General features: G+C 44.8%; 1 protein-coding gene across 2 annotated transcripts in view; it reads right to left on the reverse strand.

Moving 5' to 3' along the window:
- Positions 1 to 23,354, reverse strand: part of CFH (complement factor H) — a 587,670-nt gene that overhangs the window by 287,651 nt on the left and 276,665 nt on the right. For both annotated transcript variants that reach the window (XM_033962168.1, XM_033962167.1), the window contains exons 13-16: positions 19,914 to 19,988; positions 6,856 to 7,032; positions 4,384 to 4,563; positions 2,108 to 2,287 (exon numbers count right to left, since the gene is read on the reverse strand). In XM_033962168.1, coding sequence (XP_033818059.1) covers positions 2,108 to 2,287; positions 4,384 to 4,563; positions 6,856 to 7,032; positions 19,914 to 19,988 — 612 coding nt within the window. The remainder of the gene's footprint in view (positions 1 to 2,107; positions 2,288 to 4,383; positions 4,564 to 6,855; positions 7,033 to 19,913; positions 19,989 to 23,354) is intronic.

The following is a 23,354-nucleotide window of genomic DNA, read 5'->3' on the forward strand; positions in this document are numbered from 1 at the left end:
CAGCAGCAGCGTTTACAATTCACTGATGTTGCCCGCTTCAGGCCTTCCTCTCTGTCGGGTCCTGTCTTCATGAAAACTGGAAGTAGGCAGGACCCGGCAGAGAACAAGGCCTGAAGCCGGCAACAGCAGCGAATTGTAAACGCTGCTGCTGCCCGAAGAAGGTAATGGAGCACCGAGGCAGTCCGCTTCTCCCCCCTCCCAGCCGAACCCCCGCTGACCCTCCTATCTCCCCCCCCCCCCGTGAACCTTTCCGACCTTCCCAGCGAGAGCAGCAAACCTCCTTCGCGGCTTTCTCCTCCCTCTGCCGCGTTACTGATGACGTCATCAGTGATGCGGCAGAGGGAGGATAAAGCCGACGCTACTGGAGGGAGGTTTGCTGCTTTCGCTGGGAGGGTCAGAAAGGTTCACTTGGGGGGGGGGGAGAGAGATAGGATGGTCAGCGGGGTTTCGGCTGGGAGGGGGGAGAAGCGGTCTGCCTTGGTGCTCCAAGGCCTGGCGCCATTACCTTTTTCGATAATGGCGCCGATGCTGCTTTCGCTGGGAGGGTAGGAGCGCGATAGGGACCGGGCCAGCTGTGAACCCCCCCCTAAGGCGGCACCCGGGATGGACCTCCCCCTCGCCCCCCTTGGTACGCTACTGCCCTGGGGAAACAGCCTGCAACAAGATCGCGCGATGCCAGAGATTTTTGCCTGCTTCGGCTGTTTCCTCCGCCGCGGTCCCGCCCCTCCTCTGACATCAGAGGAGGGGCAGGACCGTGGCGGAGGAAACAGTCGAAGCAGGCAAAGATCTCTGGCATCGCGATCTTGCTGCAGGCTGTTTCCAGACGCGACACCCGGCGCAGGGGGGGGTAACTGGACCGGACCGGGAGCACCCCCTCAGGGCTTGGTACCCGGGGCGGACCGCCCCCCCCGCCCCCCCCCTTGGTACGCCACTGTTACTCGTATATCAAAGCGAGTTTCCCCATAGGAAGTAAGGGAAACTTGCTGGATTCATTCCCCACCCCCGAGGCAACCGATGCTGCTCCATCTTACCCCCCACCCCCGAGGCCAATGGCGTTGCTCCACACCCCCCATACACCCAGCGATCCGGCATCCCCCCACCATGCGGCATCCCTCCTGCTCGCATCTGCGCATGCTCAAGGCCTTCTTATTCTCACTCTCTACGAGATTCTCGGAGATCTCCGAGAATCTCGGAGAGAGCGAGAACTAGAAGGCCTTGAGCATGCGCAGATGCTCAAGGCTCAGCACAAGCAACAGGGAGGATCTTCGGGCACCAGCACTGGCATGTCCTGTGTGTTGGTGCTGGGCCGGTGCCAGATTGGGGTAAGTGATTATGTTTGTGTGTGTGTGGGGGAGGATGCCGGATCACAGTGGGGGGAAGGGCGACGCAAGCAGGGGATGTGCCGGATCGCGGAGGGGGGGCTCGCAAACCGGTTTCCGAGGTGCAGATTTTGCAGATGTTTTGCTTGTCTTGCAAAACACTCGCAAACCGCGGCACTCATAAACTGAGGTTTGACTGTATTTAATTTTACTCAGTTTCTAAGAAACATACTACCAGTCAGGGGGCCAGATAGTTCCCCCCCAATATTCAGCCAGCAGTGGATGATGTTTTTTCAAATGCTGATTGTTGCTGGCTAAACTGTGCCCCAGTATTCAGTGCCAGGCCATGTCCAGGTACCAGCACTAAATATCGGGGTATAATTCCAGGCGGCCTGCATGTCCACTCCCGAACACTCTCACTAAAATTTTCTTTATGGGTTAATCTTTAATACTGACAGAAACAAAACAAATCATAATTTTTGTCTCTTTTTTTTATATCAGTGGCTTCTGAAAAGTTCTCAGCCTAACCAAGAAGAGAATGATTTCTTGACACTTTTCGTTTTAGTGATATGAAATGAAAGAAAAAGTTTCAAGAAAAGTGTAGAATAACTTGTGTGTTTCATGGCTCCACATCATTCTTTTCTTGGCTGAGCTAAGAACTTTTCAGCGTATAAAGAAACAATATTGTGTTGGATAGCAAAAATATTTAACCTATGAATGTGCATAATCAGAAAATCATATGGAAATTGTTAATGGAAGGATTAAAAACCATCAAAGAACATATTTACCTTTACACTGAGGCGGTGCTGACCACTTCCCTCCAGTACAAGTTATTTCATTTGGTTCTTCTGTATGGAAACCGCTATTGCAATTATATGTCACCGTGTCATCCTCACTGTATCTGAGCTTCGGTGGTGTAGCTACTTTTCCATTTTTTATATTTGGTGGCTGATTACAAAGTTGTTCCTCTATTTAAAAATAACACAGCAGTGATACACACATTTTAAAACAAGAAAACTAACAGACACATTTTCAAAGGGATTTATCCTATTGCTAAGTAGATAAGGGCTGCTGAATATTTCCTCTGACTGCCTCTGCTGTGTGTAGCCCCTGGCCTCCTAAAGTACCCTTAAGTTTATATACCGCATCATCTCCATAAAGATAGAGCTTGACACAGTTTACAGGTAATTCAATAAATGAGGGAAGGACATAATAAGAAATTAGAGGTTATGAAGAGGATAGCTAGCTTTACATTTTAAATAGATAGCTTTATGTTTGGAGAAAAGCCAGGTTTTCAGATTCTTTCGGAATAATTGGAAGGAGCCTAGGTTCCGCAGCGGGGCAGGGAGGTTATTCCAAAGCTCAGTGAATTTGAAGAAAAGGGATTTCCCTAATTTCCTTCATACATGACACCTTTTAACGAGGGGAAAGATAGTTTGAGTATGTGGGCGGATCTGGTAGTGTCAGGTCTCAAAGAATTCCAGGATAGTGGGATTAGGGGATCTTGAAAATTAGGCAGGTACATTTAAAGTGAATCCTAGAAATCATCGGAAGCCAGTGAAGTTTTGACAGAAGCGGGGAAAAATTATCAAATTTGCTTTTTGCGAAGATCAACCTAGCCGCAGTGTTCTGGATCCACTGAAGTCTTTGAAGATTTTTCTTGGTTGGACTTAGATGGAATTACAATCGTCCAGTCTGGAAAGAATTTGTACAAGGACAGCAAAATGTTTTGGCGGAAGCAGGATCTCACTTTCCTCAGCATGTGAAGACTAAAAAAACATTTTTTTACCAGAGAGTTGCCCAAAACTTTGCTTGAGAATTCGATCTGCAGTGAGGGGCCAGAAGGTAGTAGAATGAGCGTGGGTAACTGATCAAATTTTTGGCCAAGCCAGAGTAGTTTTGTTTTGGACTCATTCAGCTTAATTTGTACAGAGAGGGCCCAGGATTGGAGTTTCATTATGCAAGCTGTTATATTTTCAGTGAGGTTAGTGAGGTTTGAATCTATCTCGAGAAGGACAAGGATGTCATCTGCATATGTAAATAGAGATTCAAAGGGAGATAGATGTAAGAATTTCAAAGAAGACATATAAATGTTGAATGGAGACTGGCCCCTACTTATCTTTTGTCTTACTTTGTGCTATATAACCCCACGTGGTGAACCAGAAATTGTAATTTATCACTGGTTGTAGATACAGGTCATTTTGGATAGGACTTTTATGTTTCAAGCAAGTAAACAGCAGTCCTGGTTTAGTAATTACATTAGTGCAGCTAAGATGAACTATGGTGCTTTTTGGAAAGAAATTAAAACTATACTATTTGATAGATATATCTCCTAAATAGAAATTACATTAATTATAATAATTCTTTAATAATTGTAATAATTCTATTCTGATTATCCTTTGGCAATATACTATACTGTTACTACTTGTATTTTGTATTTCACTGATTGTCCAGTCTCTGATGTAAACCGCTGAGAAGTCGTCAGATTGCAGCGGTATAGAAGAATAAAGTTATTATTATTATTATTATTTAATCCTTTTATCTGTCGCCTTGTCCTGCTATCTTGTGCTGGGCTCCCCCATTTCCATTCATCTGGACAGCTTCACTAGCTCCCATTGCCATGGTGACCCCAAGAAGAGTCTCTCAACTCCTATTCTACAACAGAGGCATCTCCTGGGGGTGGGAGGGGATGTCACACTTGGTTGCTTGCCAATTACTCTCATTTAATATTTATAGGAAGCATTCCTAAGGCATGCTTAGGCTTGGGAAAAATTATATGCATTTAGATCCAGAGATATTTTTTGTCATAATAAATCTACCCATACATAAACTACTTGCAAAAGTTGATTGGTACTTTACTTGGAGAAAAATTTATGGGTGAAAATTACATTCTTTCTGCAATGTGAACAGTCTGAAAATTGTCTCAATAATAATAATAATTTAAAATATATATATATATATATATGTGTATATATATATATATATATATTTTTTTTTTTTTCAGTTAATTAAGAAAAATCTATTTAGTTCAGGAAATACAAATGTAAGAGATGAAAACACTGACCAATACACTGTGGTGGCATTGTCCAGGATCCTTTTATACACTGTATAGTTTCAGAACCATGAAGTTTAAACTTCTCATGACAATTGAAGTGGACTGTATCATTCTCATAAAACTGTTTCTGAAGATCTTGCACAACCATGTTACTCAGAGAAGGTGGACGTGGACATTTTTCTGTACTTTCTATAAAAAACCATTATTCAAATTAAATAATTAGTAGCCAATATATTAAAGCTTCACTATTTTAAAAACAAGTATTTAATATACAGTAAAGAAAGATTAGTACTGGATTTTACTAAACCGCAGAAGAGCTTCTTACCATGGGCCAGTGAGGTAAATGCTCTGACGCTTACGGGAATTGAATGAGCGTTGGAGCATTTACCTTACTGGCCCGCAATAAGCAGCTCTTCTGTGGTTTAGTAAAAAGAGCCCTCGATTCTTACCTTGGTAATCTGTCTTGTAAATGTGTCTGGTAGCCCTGAAAGCTAGGGTCTTGTATCTGAACTAAAACTGTCAGTCACGTTTTCTCTCCATCTCCTTCCCAGGGAGGTGTTCTTGCCCTTGCAGTTTACACATAACAGGAAAGAGGAAAATGGGAAAAAATCCCTGACACTACAATTTTGTCCTGCTCTGTAACTAAATATGTGTAGAGCTCGTAGCTACTTGCTTGACCTGCTGATCCTAAGTCAAGGTCTATACACAGGTCGGGTCTTCAGGACCACTAGACACATCTACAAGAAAGAAGATTACAGAGGTAAGAACCTCATTTTTATTTCTAGTGCAATGTGTCTAGTGGTCACCAAAGCAGTACCCAGCAAAGCAGTTCCCAGAGTCTACAGTGAGTCCATTGAGCCAGTCTTCAAAATGGAGAACCCAAAAACAGTGTAATTCCTGGCAGCTACTTCCACCCTATAGAACCTTGTAAAGGTATGAAGTGTAGACCACGTAGCCCCTCTATAAATTAATTTTTATTATTATTTATATACCATTTATATCCTAAGTGGTTTCAGGTGAGACAGTCCTAGTCTCTGCCCATGAGGCAACAACCCTCTAGTGGAGTGTGCTTTCAATATGATCAGTGGCTGTTTTTCCACAATCCACATACATGGAGGAAATGGCCATATTAATCCATCTGTGGGGATAGGTTGCTCTTTCTTTTCCCTACTTCTTTTTACAAACAGGTAGACTCTATTCTTGCTCAGTTCCTATGGAATTCAAACCACCACATATTAAGCATGCTTAAACATCCCTGACATCTTGATGAAGTTAGATTCCCAGATTTTCATAAATATGCTACAGCTACCATATTGAGAGCAGCATGTTGGTGGATCCCTGAGGAGACTCATGATGACATTCCTGTTCGGGTATAACTAGAAAAGGAAATGCTTTCACCTTACCCACTGTCTATGTTGGTGGGTATAAGGTCCCCCTCTCTCTCTGATCTGTGTTATTGAGTCTTTTACTTGTAGTGATGCAATCATTTGATGTAAGTCCATATGTTTATGCAGATGATTCACTGCTTGTGGTTTCAGTTTCTAGGTTGAACTATGATTTGTCCCAAATGGAAGAGTAGAAGTCACCCAGAACTAGTATATTCACCACAACATCTGGCAAAATCTGAGAAAGAGAACCCTAGGCAGCAGAGCTAGAAAAAGGAAGAAAATAAAGGAGAAGGATATGGAGCATTGGAATGAGATCAAGGAGGATAAGCAAAGACTCAAACTGGCATCCTGAATCTGAGAAAAATTCAGTAATTGGTAAGGAATGAGAATCATAGCAATTCTCCAATTTCTCCTACAGATTCTGGAAGCAAAAATTAAAAAAGAGGTACATCCTGGTGGGAGATACTGGTAAAGTAAAGACTCCTGGCCATCCTGGAGCAAGGTTTAGAAGCAGTGATGGTTTCATGAATGATGGATGACTTTGATCTACAGCTGAACAAAGAAAAAGGTCATACAGTGAGAACTACAAATTGATGGAGAAGGAAGAACAAAAGATAATGAGACAGATGGACAGCATGCCAAACACCTTACTTCATCCTGGGCCAAACACCTAAAGAAACAGGAGGACCAGCATTCCCAAACTACATAAGCATGGAAAAATGGTAAAGAAATTGGTGCAGCAGAAATAAAATAAGTCACAGTTAAGAGAAAGTCCATTATAAAAATCGTTCCTGGAGCTGGCACAAGGAGCATGTCCTACTCCTTAGGCTCACTCCTTCAGTACGTGCCACTACTGTTAGGAGATAAATAGATCTAGCTGACTACCTTGATCCCCCTGATCAAAGTGGCTAATTTCAACTATTCATTTCTAGAAACATTTCAAAAGCTTTGATCTAGCCAGTTAAGTTATTACAAGCTAACTAGCTCCGTTTGAAAATTTACCCACATATCATAATGTAACATACCAGCATGATATTTCAACATATAAATACTCAAAAAGTAATAAAAAGCATTAATTAAAAGAAATACTGACCGATGCAGCGAGGTGGTGATGTCCACTTTTCATTTTTACACTCTATTTCTGCTTTTCCTTGAAGATGATAATTCTCTTTACAAATATACTTTACTTTGTCACCCTTATAATAGTCTTTGTTTGGTACTGTTTCAGCATTTGGCAACTGGGGTGCAGGAGGACATTTCTCGACTTGCCCTTTGACAAAAAAACATTAGTTTTCAGATATCAAATGCATTTTTTCCATATAATTTCTATTAATAAAAATTGTTTGACTTAGAGATATAGAAAACTGGTTTTTACTTATATAAAACTCTCAACAATTACAGAATATTTCTAGGCTGCCCCAAAGATTCAGATGCAGCATTCATTCAGCACCAGCGGGGAAAGGTGCCCAGTCAAAGTGCAGCAGCGATACCTATGGCTTAATTCTATATATTACGCTTGTGCACAGAAATTTGGGCCTGAAAGGCATGTTTCCATGTGCAATTTAATTTAATAACAAGTCAATTGGTGTCAATTTACATACACACTTTTAGGCACTGAGATCCGTGCATAAGCTTTACATGAGGATCTGAAAAGGGAGTGTGGTCATGGAAGGGGCATGGGTAGATCTAGGTATTCCTGGAAATTTTGAACATTTTTGTAGAATAAAGAAGATCCGTGCATAATTTAGCATGAGTATTTGTACTACTTGATGTAAAATTGGGCACAGATTCTGACACTAAATTCTATTCTATAAATGGTGCCCAAATTGAGCATTGTTTATAGAATAGCACTTAGGGCTCCTTTTATCAAGGTGCGGTAGGCAGTTAACGCGCGGAATACCACGCGTTCAACTGCCTACCGCGCTAGTCGCTAACACCTCCATTGATGAGGTGTTAGTTTTTAGGCTTGCCGCGGGGGTTAGCGTGTGATGAAATGTCCGACGCACTTACTCCCGTAGCGCGCCTTGATAAAAGGAGCCCTTAGTGTGAAACTTTATCAGTGCCAATTTTTTGGCAACATATACAGAATCTATCCCCTAATGTTCTTTAATTATTTCTTATCTTTAAAACACTTTTATATAACAAGGCTCAAAATTATGAATAAATGCAATAATATCATTAAATGTCTTAAACACAGAAGAGCTCATTTTCAAAGCACTTAGACTTACAAAGTACCATAGGTTACTGTGTTACTTTGTAAGTCTAAATGCTTTGAAAATACTGCTCTCAAACCTGCCCTGTTGTGCTTATCCTTATTTGTTTTCTTTACTATAACATTTGTAGTTCCTCCCCTCCTCCTTTTGTATCAGTCCTGTTATTTATGTTTGTTCAAATTTCGTCCATGTATATTACTGTTCCCCTGATTTTAGATTTGTAATACGCTTTGAAATTATGACAATGCAAATTTTAAATAAAACTTGAAACTTGATGAAATAAATTATAAACTATAATCCTTCTCAAATGCTAAAATCATATTAAAAAGCAAATCCCAAGAATAACTGCAACATAAAATAGACTTTTGTAGGCAATATAACGGTCTCAATAAATTGAAGTAAATTCATCAAACATGATTTCCCTTTCCTGAAGCCATGTTGACTGGCTCTCATCAGGTCATGTGTATTCAAGTGCCGGACTATGCTATCTGTAATCAGTGCTTCAACCATCTTTCCAGGGACAGACATAAGACTCACAGGTCTGTAGTTGCCCGGTTCTCCTCTTGATCCTTTTTTGAAAATTGACGCGACGTTCGCTATCTTCCAATCGTCCGGTATCTGTTCAGTTCTAATTGACAGGTTGGCAAGTTTTTGCAATAGCTCTCCGATTTCAACCTTCAGTTCTTTTAAGACTCTCGGGTGAATTCCATCAGGTCCAGGGGATTTATCACTTTTAAGATTGTCGATCTGGTAGTATATCTGGTCCAAGTCCACTTTTACTGTGGTGAGGCTGTCCTCTATTACTCCTTTGAACACTTCTACTGCTTCTGTTATTGTTGCGATGTTCTCCTTCGTAAAGACAGACATAAAGAAGGAATTTTGTCTGTCTACAATTTGTTTATCTTCTTTGATGTACCCTTTTCTTCCCTGGTCATCCAGCGGTCCCACCGTCTCTTTTGCGGGTTTTTTTCCTTTTACGTATCTAAAGAAGGGCTTGAAATTTTGGCCTCTTGCACTATTTTCTCCTCATAGTCCTTTTTGGCATCTCTCACCGCCTTGTGACATTTCTTCTGATCATCTTTGTGTTTGTTCTAAGCTTCGGTTGTTTTCGTGCGTTTCCATTTTTTAAAGGAGTCCTTCTTTTCTTTTATGGACTAATTAAGGATCATTAAGGACTAGTACCCTGCACAAAGCCAGTTCTTGTACAATCTCTCTGGGGGCTGAATGGCTGGGATCTTGCATCTCTGTTAGCTTCAGCTGCAGGGCAACTAAAAGATGATCCCTCCCCTTTGGGCTACCTGCCCGGGAGCTTCCTGACATTCCCAGTTTGTTCCTTCAGCTTCACTGCTTAGTTTCATTTCAGTTAATTCTGCTTGTGATTTGTTTTCAATTCCTAGTTCTTTTTTATTTTTTTCCATGGGTTTGCCCACATGCTGCGGATCAACTCTGTGCGAGTGATTCTTCGGTGGGAGATTGCAGACATTTTAAAGTTTGTCTGCTTTTGGAGGGTGCTCTGTAAGCCTGAAAGTGCAGTAAGCCCTCTGAACAGCCTGCAGATTGAATAGGGTCTCCAGGTTTGGGAGCCATCTCTCCCCTGGTTCGTCCGCAGAGGGGTAGAGCGCAGGCTGCTGCTGTTCTGAGGAGGTACGCCGGGATCGGAACCATTCTGCATATCTTCTTTGATTTCCCTGAGAGGTCCTGGTGGTCATGATCTGAGGTGATAGGGAAGTTAAGGCAGCCAGAAGATCTGAAGAATCTAGTTTAATCAGCTCCTGAGGTAATGATCTCCCTATGCTTGCACTGTGTATTGCTGGCTGCCATTGAAATGCATTGCAGCACGTGTCTCTGTGGTGTCTGTGAGTTATAGAGTTTGTCGATTTCGGAGGGTCCTCAAATTGGGGTTATGGGGTTTTCCATGGGGGTTTCCCTGCATGCCCTGGTCCCCCCAACTGTAAAATCCTAAAATCACCATTTTTAGCGTTTTCCTACATTTTTAATGGCCGTTTTTCTGTCAAAATCAGCACCCACGACAGCCATCTTGGATTTTCTTTAAAGTTTTTTTTGGACTTAGAAGCTTCGTTTTTGCTCCAAGCTAAACTAAACCTTAAGTTTGTATACCGCATCATCTCCACAGAAGTAGAGCTCAGCACGGTTTACAGGAATTGGTATAGAAAGGAACTACAATGAAAAGTAGAAGGACTTAGCAAGAGAAGTTTAGAGGGACTTAGTATATCGATGAGGGAGGGGTCATTGCATTTTAGAGAAAAGCCAAGTTTTCAAATGTTTTCGGAAGAGTTGGAGGAGTTTAGGCTCCGAAGCGGGGTAGTAAAGCTGTTCCAGAGTTCAGTGATCCTGAAGAAGAGGGAAGTCCCTAATTTTGCTGCATGGGATATGCCTTTTAAAGAGGGGAAAGATAGTTTGAATTTTTGAGTGGATCAGGTGGTGTTGGGATTAGAGGATTTCCAAGATAGTGGAAAAAGGGGAGGCAGGATACCGTGTAGAGACTTGAAGGTTAGGCAGGCACATTTGTAGTGAACCCTAAGGATTATCTGGAGCCAGTGAAGCTTAGACAGAAGAGGGGAGACGTGGTCAAATTTGCTTTTTGCGAAGATTAGTTTAGCTGCAGTTTTCTGGATCCGCTGGAGTCTATGAAGGCTTTTCTTTATTAGGCTTAAGTAGATGTAGTTACAGTAATCCAGTCTGGAAAGAATGATAGATTGTACGAGGACAGCAAAGTGATGATGATGGAAGCAGGATCTCACTTTCCTTAACATGTGAAGATTGAAAAAGCATTTTTTTTTACTAAGGAATTAAGTTGGTCATTGAAGGACAGTGTGGAATCAATGATGATGCCCAGAACTTTGCATGAGTGTTCAAGCTGCAATGTGGTGCCAGAGGATAGTAGGATGAGGGTGGGTAGCTGATCTAATTTTGGGCCGAGCCAAAGTAGTTTTGTTCTCGTTTAATTTCATTTGTACGGTGAAGGCCCAGGATTGGAGGTTCGATATACACGAAGAGATGTTCTCAGAGATATTGGTGAGGTTAGAGTCGGTCTCGAGGAGGACAAGGATGTCATCAGCGTAAGTGTAAAGTGTTTTCAAGGGTGACAGTTGGAGGAGTTTCAGGGAGGACATATAAACATTGAAAAGAATCGGGGATAGAGGTGAGCCCTAAGGAACTCCACAAATCAGTTTCCACAGGAGGGATGAGGAGCCATTTATGTTAGCGAAGTAGGAGCGAGAACGTAAGAATTTTGAGAACCAATCTAAGACTGTTGAGTTTATGCCAATTTCAGAAAGTTGGAGAATTAGTATATCATGTTGAAAGCTGCAGAAAGGTCGAATTGAAGAAGAACAGCAAACTTATTGCAAGAGTGAAGTTGTTGGACCTTTGAGATTAATGAGGCCAATAGGGATTCGGTGCTGAAGTTGGGTCTGAAGCCATGTTGGTAGGGTAGGAGATAGGAGAATCTTTCAAGATAGGATGAAAGTTGGGTAGATATGATGGACTCCAGCAACTTGGTCAGGAGAGGAATATTTGCTATTGGGCGATAGCTGGATGGTATGGAGGGGTCTAGATTAGCTTTTTTCAGTAGTGGGGATAGGGCAATGTGTCCCATTTCTGCAGAGAATAGGCCTGAAAGTAAGGCAGAGTTTATAAGTTTGGTGAGAGATGAGATGGCTTTGTGGGAATTTTCTCATATAGGTAGGAGGGGAAAGGGTTTAAGGTACAGTTGCAGGATTTCAACTTGAGGCAGAGTTTGGCGACCTGGGAATCAGATACGAGCTCGAAGGCGGTCCAGGATCTGTCGACTGGAATATGGTTGGCGACAGTTAGAGTGGGTTTGGAATCAGTGGATACCAGAGAGTTGTAAGAGGTTGCTAGTGGGAATGAGCATCGTAAGGTAGTGACTTTCTCATTGAAGAATTTTGCTAGATCGTCTGCAGATGGAGAGGAGGGAGTGTGGTGGTATCATGTTTAGAGGATATGGAGCGCCAGATGTTGAACAATGTATTACTTTGGTTGTTGGACCTGGAAATTTTGTTACCGTAGTAATTCTTCCTTGCTTTTTTTAGTTCAGTATTGTAGGACTTAATATTAACCCTCCAGGACTGTCTGTCTGTGGGGAATTTAGATTTTTTTCCATTTGCGTTCCAGTATTCGACATTTCTGCTTCAGTTCTCTGTGGTATGGAAGGTACCAAGGGGCCTTGCGGGAGTAGGAGACAGTTTTAGTGGATAGTGGTGCGAGGGAGTGGTAGGTGGTCTCAGAGAGGGTGATCCAGGTGTGCCAATTGGATTCAGGATTTGGAGGGTTAGGAATGGTGGGAATTAGGTTGAGGAATTTGATCCAGAACAGTTTGCTAGCAAACTTCACAGATGGCCACCTCAGGACAGGACGGCATGGATTCATGCCGTAAATCCGGCAGATGGCTTGCGGTTTCGCAGCCACGTATTTTGTGCACCGCAGCCTGTAAGGGGCGTAAACAGTATGTGGATTCCGCACTATCCTCCTCTGGAGAGGATTTCCTCCGTTTTTGCCAAAGATGCGATTCCAGCATCCGGGACGCCAGAATTGTGCAAGGAGGGCATTTTCGCAAAACGCAAGTGCAGTTCCAGGGAAAGTCTCATCGATCTTCAAACAATTTCAAATCTGAGTCCCGTTGATTGGCTCAGGCTGCCGAAGACTACTTTCTACCAGAATTTGTGGATATGATGTATCAGGCTTTCATGAGAAAGCAGGCTATGCCTGTGTCTCCCTATCAGATTGCGGTGCGGTAGTCTGTACAGCCTTTGGATTCCAGCATGTCAATCTGATCATTGCTGGTACGCCTGAACCCCAGCAGCAACTTCCCGCTATTGTCTCGGTACCTGCGTCACTTTCTAGGCTGTTGCTGTCACATGGCGTTTCGGTTGGTCCTACTGACATGACTAGCCTAGCAGATCTTGGGGATTCCCAGAACGGTGATTCTCACAATGTGGCATGTATCAGATGGTGCGCAGGCTAAGTCCAGTTGCCTTCCTGATCTTATCTCTGAATCCCTGCGGACAACAGGACTTGACTCAGACTCTGCAGTTCAGGCGGAGTGTTCAATCATGCACCCGCTCTCCGCTGCATTTCCAGCTCATGCAGACTCGGCAGAAATGCTCTTGGAGGTTGAGGGGCCCCAGAGGGTCCTCTGAAGTGTGCTAGGGCCAGGGCTACATTGTATCTCATGGATTCATAATTTTCCAAGTGCCTAGTCCCTCCAAGGTGGATTTGGCGGTGGCTCAGGTCGCTAAACATACCTCCTTGCCCTAGGCTGGAGGGTTATCCCGGAAAAATGGCGGAAGCACTGATAAAAGAAAACATCGATAATCACTTGGAAAGAAACAAACTTCTGATAACCAGCCAACATGGTTTCTGCAGGGGGAGATTGTGCCTAACCAACTTACTACACTTCTTCGAAGGAATTAACAAACAGATGGACAGAGGTAACCCCCAATAGACATCATATACCTTGATTTCCAAAAAGCCTTTGACAAGGTGCCTCATGAACGATTACTCCGGAAACTGAAGAACCATGGGGTGGACGAAGACGTACATAGATGGATCAGAAACTGGTTGGCAGGTAGGAAACAAAGGGTAGGGTTGAAGGGCCACTACTCTGACTGGAGGAGGGTCACAAGTGGTGTTCCGCAGGGCTCGGTGCTCGGGCCGCTGTTATTTAATATATTCATAAATAATCTAGAAACAGGGACGAAGTGTGAGATAATAAAATTTGCAGATGACACCAAACTATTTAGGGGAGCTTGGACTAAAGAGGACTGTGAGGAATTGCAAAGGGACTTGAACAAACTAGGGGAATGGGTGACAAAATGGCAAATGAAGTTCAACGTTGAGAAATGTAAAGTATTGCATGTGGGAAGCAGAAACCCGAAATACAATTATACGATGGGAGGGATGTTATTGAAAGAGAGTACCCAAGAGAGGGACTTGGGGGTAATGGTGGACAGATCAATGAAGCCGACGGCACAGTGCGCAGCGGCCGCTAAGAGAGAGAATAGAATGCTAGGTATAATCAAGAAGGGTATTACAACCAGGACGAAAGAAGTTATCCTGCCGCTGTATCGGGCGATGGTGCGCCCACACCTGGAATACTGTGTCCAGTTTTGGTCGCCATACCTTAAGAAAGATATGGCGTTACTTGAGAGAGTTCAGAGAAGAGCGACACGTCTGATAAAAGGGATGGAAAACCTTTCATACGCTGAGAGATTGGAGAAACTGGGTCTCTTTTCCCTGGAGAAGAGGAGACTTAGAGGGGACATGATAGAGACTTATAAGATCATGAGGGGCATAGAGAGAGTAGAGAGGGACAGATTCTTCAAACTTTCAAAAAATAAAAGAACAAGAGGCCATTCAGAAAAGTTGAAAGGGGACAGATTCAATACAAATGCCAGGAAGTTCTTCTTTACCCAACGTGTGGTGGACACTTGGAATGCGCTTCCAGAGGACGTTATAGGGCAGAATACAGTACTGGGATTTAAGAGAGGATTGGACATTTTCCTGCTGGAAAAGGGAATAGAAGGGTATAAATAGAGGATTACTGCTCAGGTCCTGGACCTGTTGGGCCGCCGCATGAGCGGACTGCTGGGCAAGATGGACCTCAGGTCTGACCCAGCAGAGGCATTGCTTATGTTTTTATGTTCTTATGATGTCTTAGACCGACGACTAGATTTTGTTATGAAGTGTCTTTTGATCCGCTGCGACGGGAGTGCAAGCTGCAGTGGCCATTTCCTCTGTGATCCGAGCATATCAAATGGAACTTCGTCAGGTTCCTGTGGAGGTTGTCCTTCAGGACCTCGGCTTCCTGGTTTCTGGAGTTAATTATTTGGCAGCTGCACTCTGTGATATTTTGACCATGTTTGCTAAGCTGGGTGCTTCTTCAGGAGACTATTATGGATTCCACAGTGGTCGGGTGATTCTTCATCCATGTCTGTGCTGAGCAACTTACCCTTCCACGGTTTGCCCTTCTTTGGCCAGGGTTTGGATGACCTGATGGTGAGTGTGCAAGACCGCAAGCCTCAGGCACTTCCTGGCTCTGGACCTCGTCCATCCAGGGGGACAGAACGGCTGATTTTTCGGCCCTCCTGGTGAATATCAGTACACTGGACGGACCCCCTGCAGCAGGGCGGCATTTGGAGGATCCTATAGACCTCACTTTGGAGGTCCAGCGCACCAACAGCCTTCCAACTCTCGATCTTCTGTCCTTTCTAAGAGATCTTTATGATGCCAGGTCTCTGGCGAGGCCCCACCCCCCCGAATCAGGGGGCGGCTTTCGGCCTTCCTTTCAGAATGGCTAAAGCCAACTTAGGGCCCGTTGGTCCTAGTGGTTTTCAAGGATTATCTTCGACTACAGTTCTCCTGAGGGACATCCGGAAAGGGCCGGCAAACTGTTCGCTATAGTGTGCCGGTTCATGGATTGGCGGCCATGGAGTCCATACCACGGGATGCCTTCGGCTCCAGGAGATACTCGATTTTCTTTATCGTGCCATAGAAGGACTCCAATTGCAGACTGATTCTGGACCTGTTAGCAGGGCGGCTGGACTCTGGGCATTCTGTCCTAGCAGTGGTTGCACCCGGGGAGTTTTTGGCTTCCTTGGATTTCACGGAAGCGTGTCTCCGCTTCCCGATATTCCCAGATTGGAGATTCCTGAGGTTTCTTGTTCTTGGGAGGTATTTCCAGTTTGTGGCGCTCCCTTTCGGTTTGGCATCGGCGACCAGACCTTTACCAAGATCATGGTGGTGGTGGACGACTGGCTGATCAGAGCTCCTTAATGAAAGCAGAGTCGCTTGGCGGTTCATCATGTGGTGTCGTTGCTGGTACGTCCCGGATAGGTGCTCACTCTGTGGAAGAGTCGCCTTGTGCCAACACAGGACTTGGAGTACCTGGGGATCTGGGTCAACCAGGTTTGAACCGGATGTTTTTTCCAGGATCCAGTAGCCTGAAACTCAGGAGTGCGATTTGGGACGTGTTTGCGGGACCGACACCGATGGCCTGGCAGTACCTACAGGTGTTGGGTCTCATGGTGGTGACCATAGATATAATCCCATGGGCAGGAGCTCGCCTGTGTCCTCTTCAGTTTTTGCTTCTGGAGTGGTGGAATCCCTAGAGAGACACACTGGGGGTAAAGCTGCCTTGGTTGGCAGTGGTGCATAGCAGTATTATGTAGTGGTTGAACCCAGTCACTCTGTCCACAGTGATCCATCTGTGGGTCTTAGATTGAGTGACCCTGACTGCAGATGCGAGTCTTTCCGGTTAGGGAGCGGTTTTCTTATCTGTCCCGGTCCAAGGCCGCTGGATACCATGAGAGAGCCGATGGTTGATCAATCGGTTAGAGCTACGAGTGATCCAGTTAGCTCCACTATGATTCCAAGGGAGTTACCACCGAAGGGCTGTTCGTGTGTTCTCAATGTGATGGCTGTTGCCTATGTCTAATGTCAAGGGGGCACGAGGAGTCCTCAGCTGCGGCTTTGCTTGGGTGAAGAGTCATCTTTTGGCCTTATCTGCAGCCCAGGTGGACGGCGTCGGCAACGTTCAGGCAGACTTACTCTGTTATCAGTCTGTACCAGGGAGAATGGTCCCTGTCAGGGCTGGCTTTTGAGGCCATAGTGCACTGCTGGGGTTGTCCCACCTTCGATCTGATGGTGTCATCAGTGGACCGGAAGGAGGACAGATTCTTCAGCTGCCGCTGAGAGGTTGGCAGCATCGTACTCAATGCTCTGGTTCAACCTTGGCCCACAGCAGAACTCCTATACATCTTTCCCCCATGGCCCGTTTTGTGCTGGGTATTCTTGCACAGGGGTCCAGTGATCCTTGTGGCTCTGGACTGGCCCAGATGACCTTGGTACGCAACCCTTGTGAGGTTGAACTCTGGTAGCGGTGTGCATCTTCCTTGCCTTCAGCGGTTGCTCACACAGGGACCATTTGCACTTCAAGTTCCGGACCACTTTGGTCTTATGGCCAGGGGCTTTTCCTCTGTGGTTATCGTAACGCTCCTACTGAGCAAGCAGAATTCAACAGTCTCGGCCTATGCGTAAGTCTGGAGGTGTTTTCAGGCTTGGTGTGTGGGGCTTCGGGTGGTCCCTTTGGTACCGTCGCTGGCTCAGGTTCTGCACTTCCTGCAGGAAGACCTCAGGAAGAGTCTGGCAGTCTCTTCTGTATGTGTTCAGATTGCGGGACTCTCCTGTTTGGGTTTCTCTTCGTTCAGGGGTTTTCTGGCTTCTCACCTGGAGATTCTCCGGTTCTTGCAGGGGACAGGGAGGCTGCGGCCTCCCTTGCAGCTGCCTTGCCTATCGTGGAACCTGAATTTGGTCTTGCGCTCCCTGACTCGAAGCTCTATGACCCCCCTGGATGAGATCTCTCTGAAAGATCTTAACATCAAGTCCGTCTTCCTGGTGGCAGTCACTTCTGCATGGCGAGTGTCAGTACTTCAGGCTTTGTCATGCAGAGATCCTTTTCTTCGCATCACGGAGTATATGGTGTTTTTGAGGCCTGTGACTTCTTTTCTTTCAAAAGTGGTTTTCTCTTTCCACATCACTGGGAAGTTCGGTTGCCAGCCTTGGTTCCTTCAGGTTCCAAGTCTCAGGATTGTGTTTTGCGGTCTCTGGATGTACGGTGTCTTGTTTTGAGATACCTCGAGGCCACTAACAACTTCCGTCTGTTTGACCTGGCGGGCCCCGCGCGTCGGGGTTGGCCTGCTTCCAAGACTACTATTTCCCGTTGGATACGTGCTGCTATTTCCGCGGTCTATGTGGCGGTGGGGGAAAAAGCCTCCCCTTGGGGTGAAGGCTCACTCTACCAGAGGAATGGCTTCTTTGTGGGCTGAATCTCATGCGGTCTCACCTGAGGAGATTTATCGGGCGACCATGTGGACTTCCCTTCATACCTTTTCCAGGTTTTACAGGCTTGATGTGGCGGCTAAGGGTGATATGGCCTTTGGAGCTTCTGTTCTTGCGGCAGGCTCATTAGGCCTCCCCTGAGTTTTGGGACTGCTTTGATACGTCCCAGCTATTCAGCCTCCAGAGAGATTGTACAAGAATGAAAGATTAGGTTTCTTACCTCTGCTAATCTTCCTTCTTGTAGATCTTCTCTGGAGGCTGAACGCCCGCCCATCTGTTTTGTCAGATTCGCAGGTCGCTTCTTCAGTAACTGGTAAGCTGGATTTCTGTCTTTGACCAGCCTCACTAAGAATTTCATGTGTATTCCCCTTCATAAGGATTAAGGGTTGGTGGGGGTTTCCTGGGATGTGCCCCTTCTGATCTTCAGGCTGTGTCCACGTTTCAGGCTTTTCCTGGGTTTTGCAGTTTATAATGTTTACCTAATCTGTTTGGTTCCAGTTGGCCATTTTTGGCTGTAGTTTTTAGTATAATATGATATTGAGCAGAATTGATTGGTAGCGGGAGTTCCTGCGCCCTCTTCTTTTCTTGTTTCAAGTTGTCATAGGTCTCCGTGGCTTTTCTACTAACTGGGCATGTCAGGAAGCTCCCGGGCAAGTAGCCCAAAGAGGAGGCATCATCTTTTAGTTGCCCTGCAGCTGAAGCTAACAGAGATGCATGATCCCAGCCGTTTAGCCTCCAGAGAAGATCTACAAGAAGGAAGATTAGCAGAGGTAAGAAACCTAATCTTTCATTAGGCAGTGAAGCTTTTGTTTTGTTTATTTTGAACCAAAAAAAAAAAATTAAACCCCCCTCCCTCTCCTGACAAGTGCCCCGTCCCCTCTCCCTGAATGAAAAAAAATCGAGCCCGCTTTTAAATTTATGGCAGGAGGGTTCCCACTCTCTCCTGCCATCTCTACTATTTCCCCCACCGGCCCACCGCACCCCGATGGGCCTACCCAGCCTGGCCACCTGCCCCATCCCCCACCCCCACCCCCTCCCTACGGAAGTCCCTGATTGGTTGAGGTGCCCCAGGCCTCTCCCAAGTGAGGAGCCCGAGGCACCTCAGCCAATCAAAGCCTTAGGCCCTTCCTGTGCATCAGTGTGGCCTAAGGCCGGTATTGCGAAGCGGCCCGGTAGAGAAGAAGGAGCAGGAGGACTTTGCCCTTCCTCCTGCTCCCGAAGATATCACGGATGCCTAAGGAGCAGGAGGGACCGGGCACCTCTCCTGCTCTCAATGATTTTTCAAGGTACAGGGAGGGGGAGGGGTGGGTCCAACTGGCCAGCCAGCCAGGCACAGCCCGACCAGGGGTGGGCCCATTGGGGTGCAGTGGGTCAGTCTGGGTCGAGTGGGTGGGCCATGCCATGCTGGTGGCAGGAGGGAGGCCTACAGAGCAGGAGCGGCTGAGCCCCCTCCTGCTCCCAACTTTTATGTATGGGGGGGTGGCAGGCCAGTGGGCCGGGCTGGTGGGTGGGCAATTTTGGACTCTCCTGCTCTCTGTCGCCCTTCCCTGCAGTGCAGCCTCGCTTTAAAACCATGGGCTCGCACTATGGGAAAGGCGGCAGAGAGCAGGAGAGTCGGGGGGAGCCAGATAGGGCAGGACAGGCAGAGAGGGCAAGCAGAGAGCACATAGGGCAGGCAGAGAGCAGGAGAGTCGGGGGAGCCACAGAGAGAAGAATCGGGGCAGAGCAGTTTTTTACACAAGTGACTGGTCCTCACCAGTCGCTTGTTTTTGATTGGCCAGCCCGTTGGTGTGTAGGGGAAAAAGTTTAGTGAATCGCTGCCCTCCCAAATTTGCATGCCATTTCCCTCATTTGCATGCATGGATGGGATGGGATCACTAAACACGTTAGTGAATCGGGTCGGAGGGAAATAGGGTCGCAAAGGGGTTGCAAACCGATCAGTACATGCTCGGTTTGTTTAGTGAATCTAACCCTATATAAGCCTAAAACCTATGCAAGATTTACCTCAACGTGTCGTTTATACAATTTACAAGGTGCACATAGTGATATCAGTTACCTGAAACACTTGTATCTTGATCTTCATTAGTGCTATCTCTATCAGCACTGTCTGTTGGGAGCTTAGGCTTCTTAACTGGAAGAAAAGAACACAAAAATATTATTATTTTTTATTTATTTATTCAATTATAAATATAAAAATTCCAGTATATATATATATATATATATATATAAAGAAAAAGAGAGATTTACACACAACTTAAACAGCAAACAAACAAACAAAAGATAAAATAAAACTCTATGTGAAATTATCATTATATCTAATAAAGCCCATACTATGAGAGAAGCAGTTCATATTTCATCATGGAATCTGATAGATATCAAGAAAGAACAACTATATCAATAATGCAGTGTTACATCTTCTACAATATTTTAAAGGACTACGTCCCCGTGGAGGTAATGGGAGGAATTACTCCTTTTCCCTCTAGGAAAAACCATAACTGAGAGGGGTCAAAAAAATATATGAATGTTGATCCAAAAGGATCAAACATTTACAGGGATATCTAAGCTGAGATTTAGCTCCCAAAGATAGTACGGATTGTCTCAATTGTAGGAACCCTTTCCTTCTGGTCTGAGTTAACTTTGAGACATCTGGGAACATGGAGATCTTAGCATAAAGGCCACTTCTTTAAGCCTAAAAACAGCCTAAGCAGTGCCTCTTTGTCTTGTTGAAAAACAAAAGTCACCAGAAGCGTAGAATATAAGATGGCTTTGTCCTCTGAGGTTTCTAATATTCTTGTTAAGTCCATTAAACTCGCTGGATCAGGTGAAACCTCAGGTTGAGAGACCTTCTTAGATGCTGGAAGGTAATATATTCTGTGTAAAGGTGGAAGTCCAGACTACGGGTATTTAAATGATTCCTTAAGAAATGCTCAGAATCATGGGTTTAACAAGTTACTACGAGCTTTATGAGTCAATGTGAGCCAAAAAGGCTCCCAAATAGAACAATACAAACGTCCAATGATGTCAAAGAGAGACGCTCCATAGAAGCTTGATGAAGCATGAGAGTATACCAATGAGACAAAGTCGGTGAGTCCGGTACAATCCAGCAATGTAAAATAGTTTTCTTCCCCAGCAAGATGGCACGGTCCAGAAAACCCCAGAATCCCTTCGGGGACACCCGAGGAATATGGTCCAAGGTAAATAGCATCTCAGGGCGACTAGTGTAGCCATGGTGCCACATGGAAGTGATATGCTATTGCAACTGGGTTCAGAAGTGCTCAGCTGCTGAGACTCGATCCTGTGCTGGCCCCACCTTCTTCTCCCCAAGCGTATCCTTTGCACGGGAAGGTAGTAAACCCTTCGGTGTCTGCAGAGCTACCACCACCGCGTCCCCTGCACAGCCAGCAGAATACCCCCAAGGGAGAGCGGTGCTTTCCGCACCGACAGCAGCGCTTTACTACTTCCACTGCCATGCCTCTCTTGGCATTCTCACCCACACACCAAGGCAAAGAAATGTGCAGCGCTACTCATGTGCCTCCTGTTCCCAAAAGGCCAAATCCAGCACTATAGCAACAATGCTGGGCTGACAAACCTGGTCCGAGCCTGACAGCTGGGTTTTTTTAATGGGAAAAAAGACCAAGGACAGGCCCAAATTTGATGACCTAAAGTTGCCCTGGGTTGATTACATTTGAGACAGGTATCCGTGAGACTAAGTTTAGCTCGATGAAGGTAAGCTGGGGACCTATGGAGGTGAAGAAGAAATTTGTAGTTCAGTTCAATCAAGGTCACATGAGATGTAATAGCAAAAATTTTCTTTAATCCAGTCTGAATATGCAAGCCAGTTGCCACACAAGATAAGTCCCCAGACCATTGGGCTGCATAAGAGTCATAAGAAATGGTCCCCAGACTCTCACGAAGAAAGCGGATATGAAATTTCAAGGGAATCTGGGTCTGAGCAGATAAACAGAGCGCCTCCGAGAGGGCCTCCTGACTTTGATTAGTAAGTCCTGTTCGAGGAAGAGACCGAACATAAGAGGCCATCTGGGAGTACGCCAGCCAGTCAACAGGAGTCCATTTATAATCAGTCTGCATCACTGCAAAGGAAGGTAGATCGCCCTGTGCGGTAACCACCTGAAAAATATATTGCAGATTGGAAGTTCTCCACACCGAGAGAGGAAACAGAGGTCCCAGGTGGTCCCAGGAGGTCCCTTAGTTATCTCCATGATTTTTATCCTTGTTTCCATCTGTATTTTCTTCCTCCTCTCCAACTTCTAAAATAAATTATATGTAGATATTCTACAAATTAGCCTTACATATTAGTTTTATAAAGCCATAATACAACCTTTTTGAAAATGTTACATTGTCTTCTAAACCCATTCAACTTTTCTTTCTTTGGAATGGGTGGGATACATGAAGGACATACATAAATGCATGAGTTTCATGAACCAAACACAAGCGATTACTTTTAGATACATCCACAACTCTGTGTCTCTCAGTTTGTGGATATTTTGTTCTGCATAGCCCTCAGGTGAATCTGGCTGAAATTGCCCATATTACCAGACAAAAGAATAGAGCCTCCAAATCACACTAGAATCACTAGAAAAGATAATATTGTATTTGTCAGGGAAGCCTATACATTGTTTTCCTCATAGACAATATTTCTACATCCCTTCCAATAACCACTAGAACATATCATGAATAGGCAACTGGAAAAATATGTATTTCCAATATTGACTTGCTTAAACATATGAGGTCGACATTTAAGCTCACTAACTTGCCTCCATGCTGCTTATGTTCGGTTTCATAATTGGTATAACATTGTCTCACAGCTATGTTTGTGTTGACGTGTGGCAGTATCTTGCTGAGTGGCGTTCATTACTGTTCTGGTGTGGCTTTGTGTGTTGTTGTGAGAATATCAGAACTTGAATTAGAGCAATGAACAAACATTAAATTTCTTGTTAAACTTAACAAAAGTGGAAGTGAAATCAGGGACATGTTAGTCCAAATTTATGGGGATAATGCCATGAAGAAAATAGTAGTGTAAAAATGGATTAAACATTTTTCTGAGCGGAGAGCAAGCGTCACTGATGAAGAATGATCAGGGCGGCCAGTAATGAGTAGAACTTACAAAAACAATACAGAAATTTGTCAAATTATAGCATACCAAGTAAAAATCAATAGAGAAATAAGAAAATCTTAACTGAAAATCTTGGCATGAGAAAGGTGTATACAAAAATGGTCCCAAAGGAGCTCACCAATGAACAAATGCAAAGGAGAATCAAAGTTTGCCAAGGCCTTTTAGAAAGGCAAGACGATGTTGTGGACCGTGTAACCACTGGTGATATAATATGGGTGTACCAATACAACACTGAGACAAAGTGTCAAAGTGCACAGTGAAAGTCAGTCAATTCTCCACAAACAAAAAAGTTATGCTACTCCAAATAAAGAATCAAAACGATGTTGTTAACCTTTTTAGATATCAGAGGAATTGTTCATTATG

The sequence above is a fragment of the Geotrypetes seraphini genome, chromosome 10 (assembly GCF_902459505.1).
Source record: "Geotrypetes seraphini chromosome 10, aGeoSer1.1, whole genome shotgun sequence".
Lineage (NCBI taxonomy): Eukaryota > Metazoa > Chordata > Amphibia > Gymnophiona > Dermophiidae > Geotrypetes > Geotrypetes seraphini.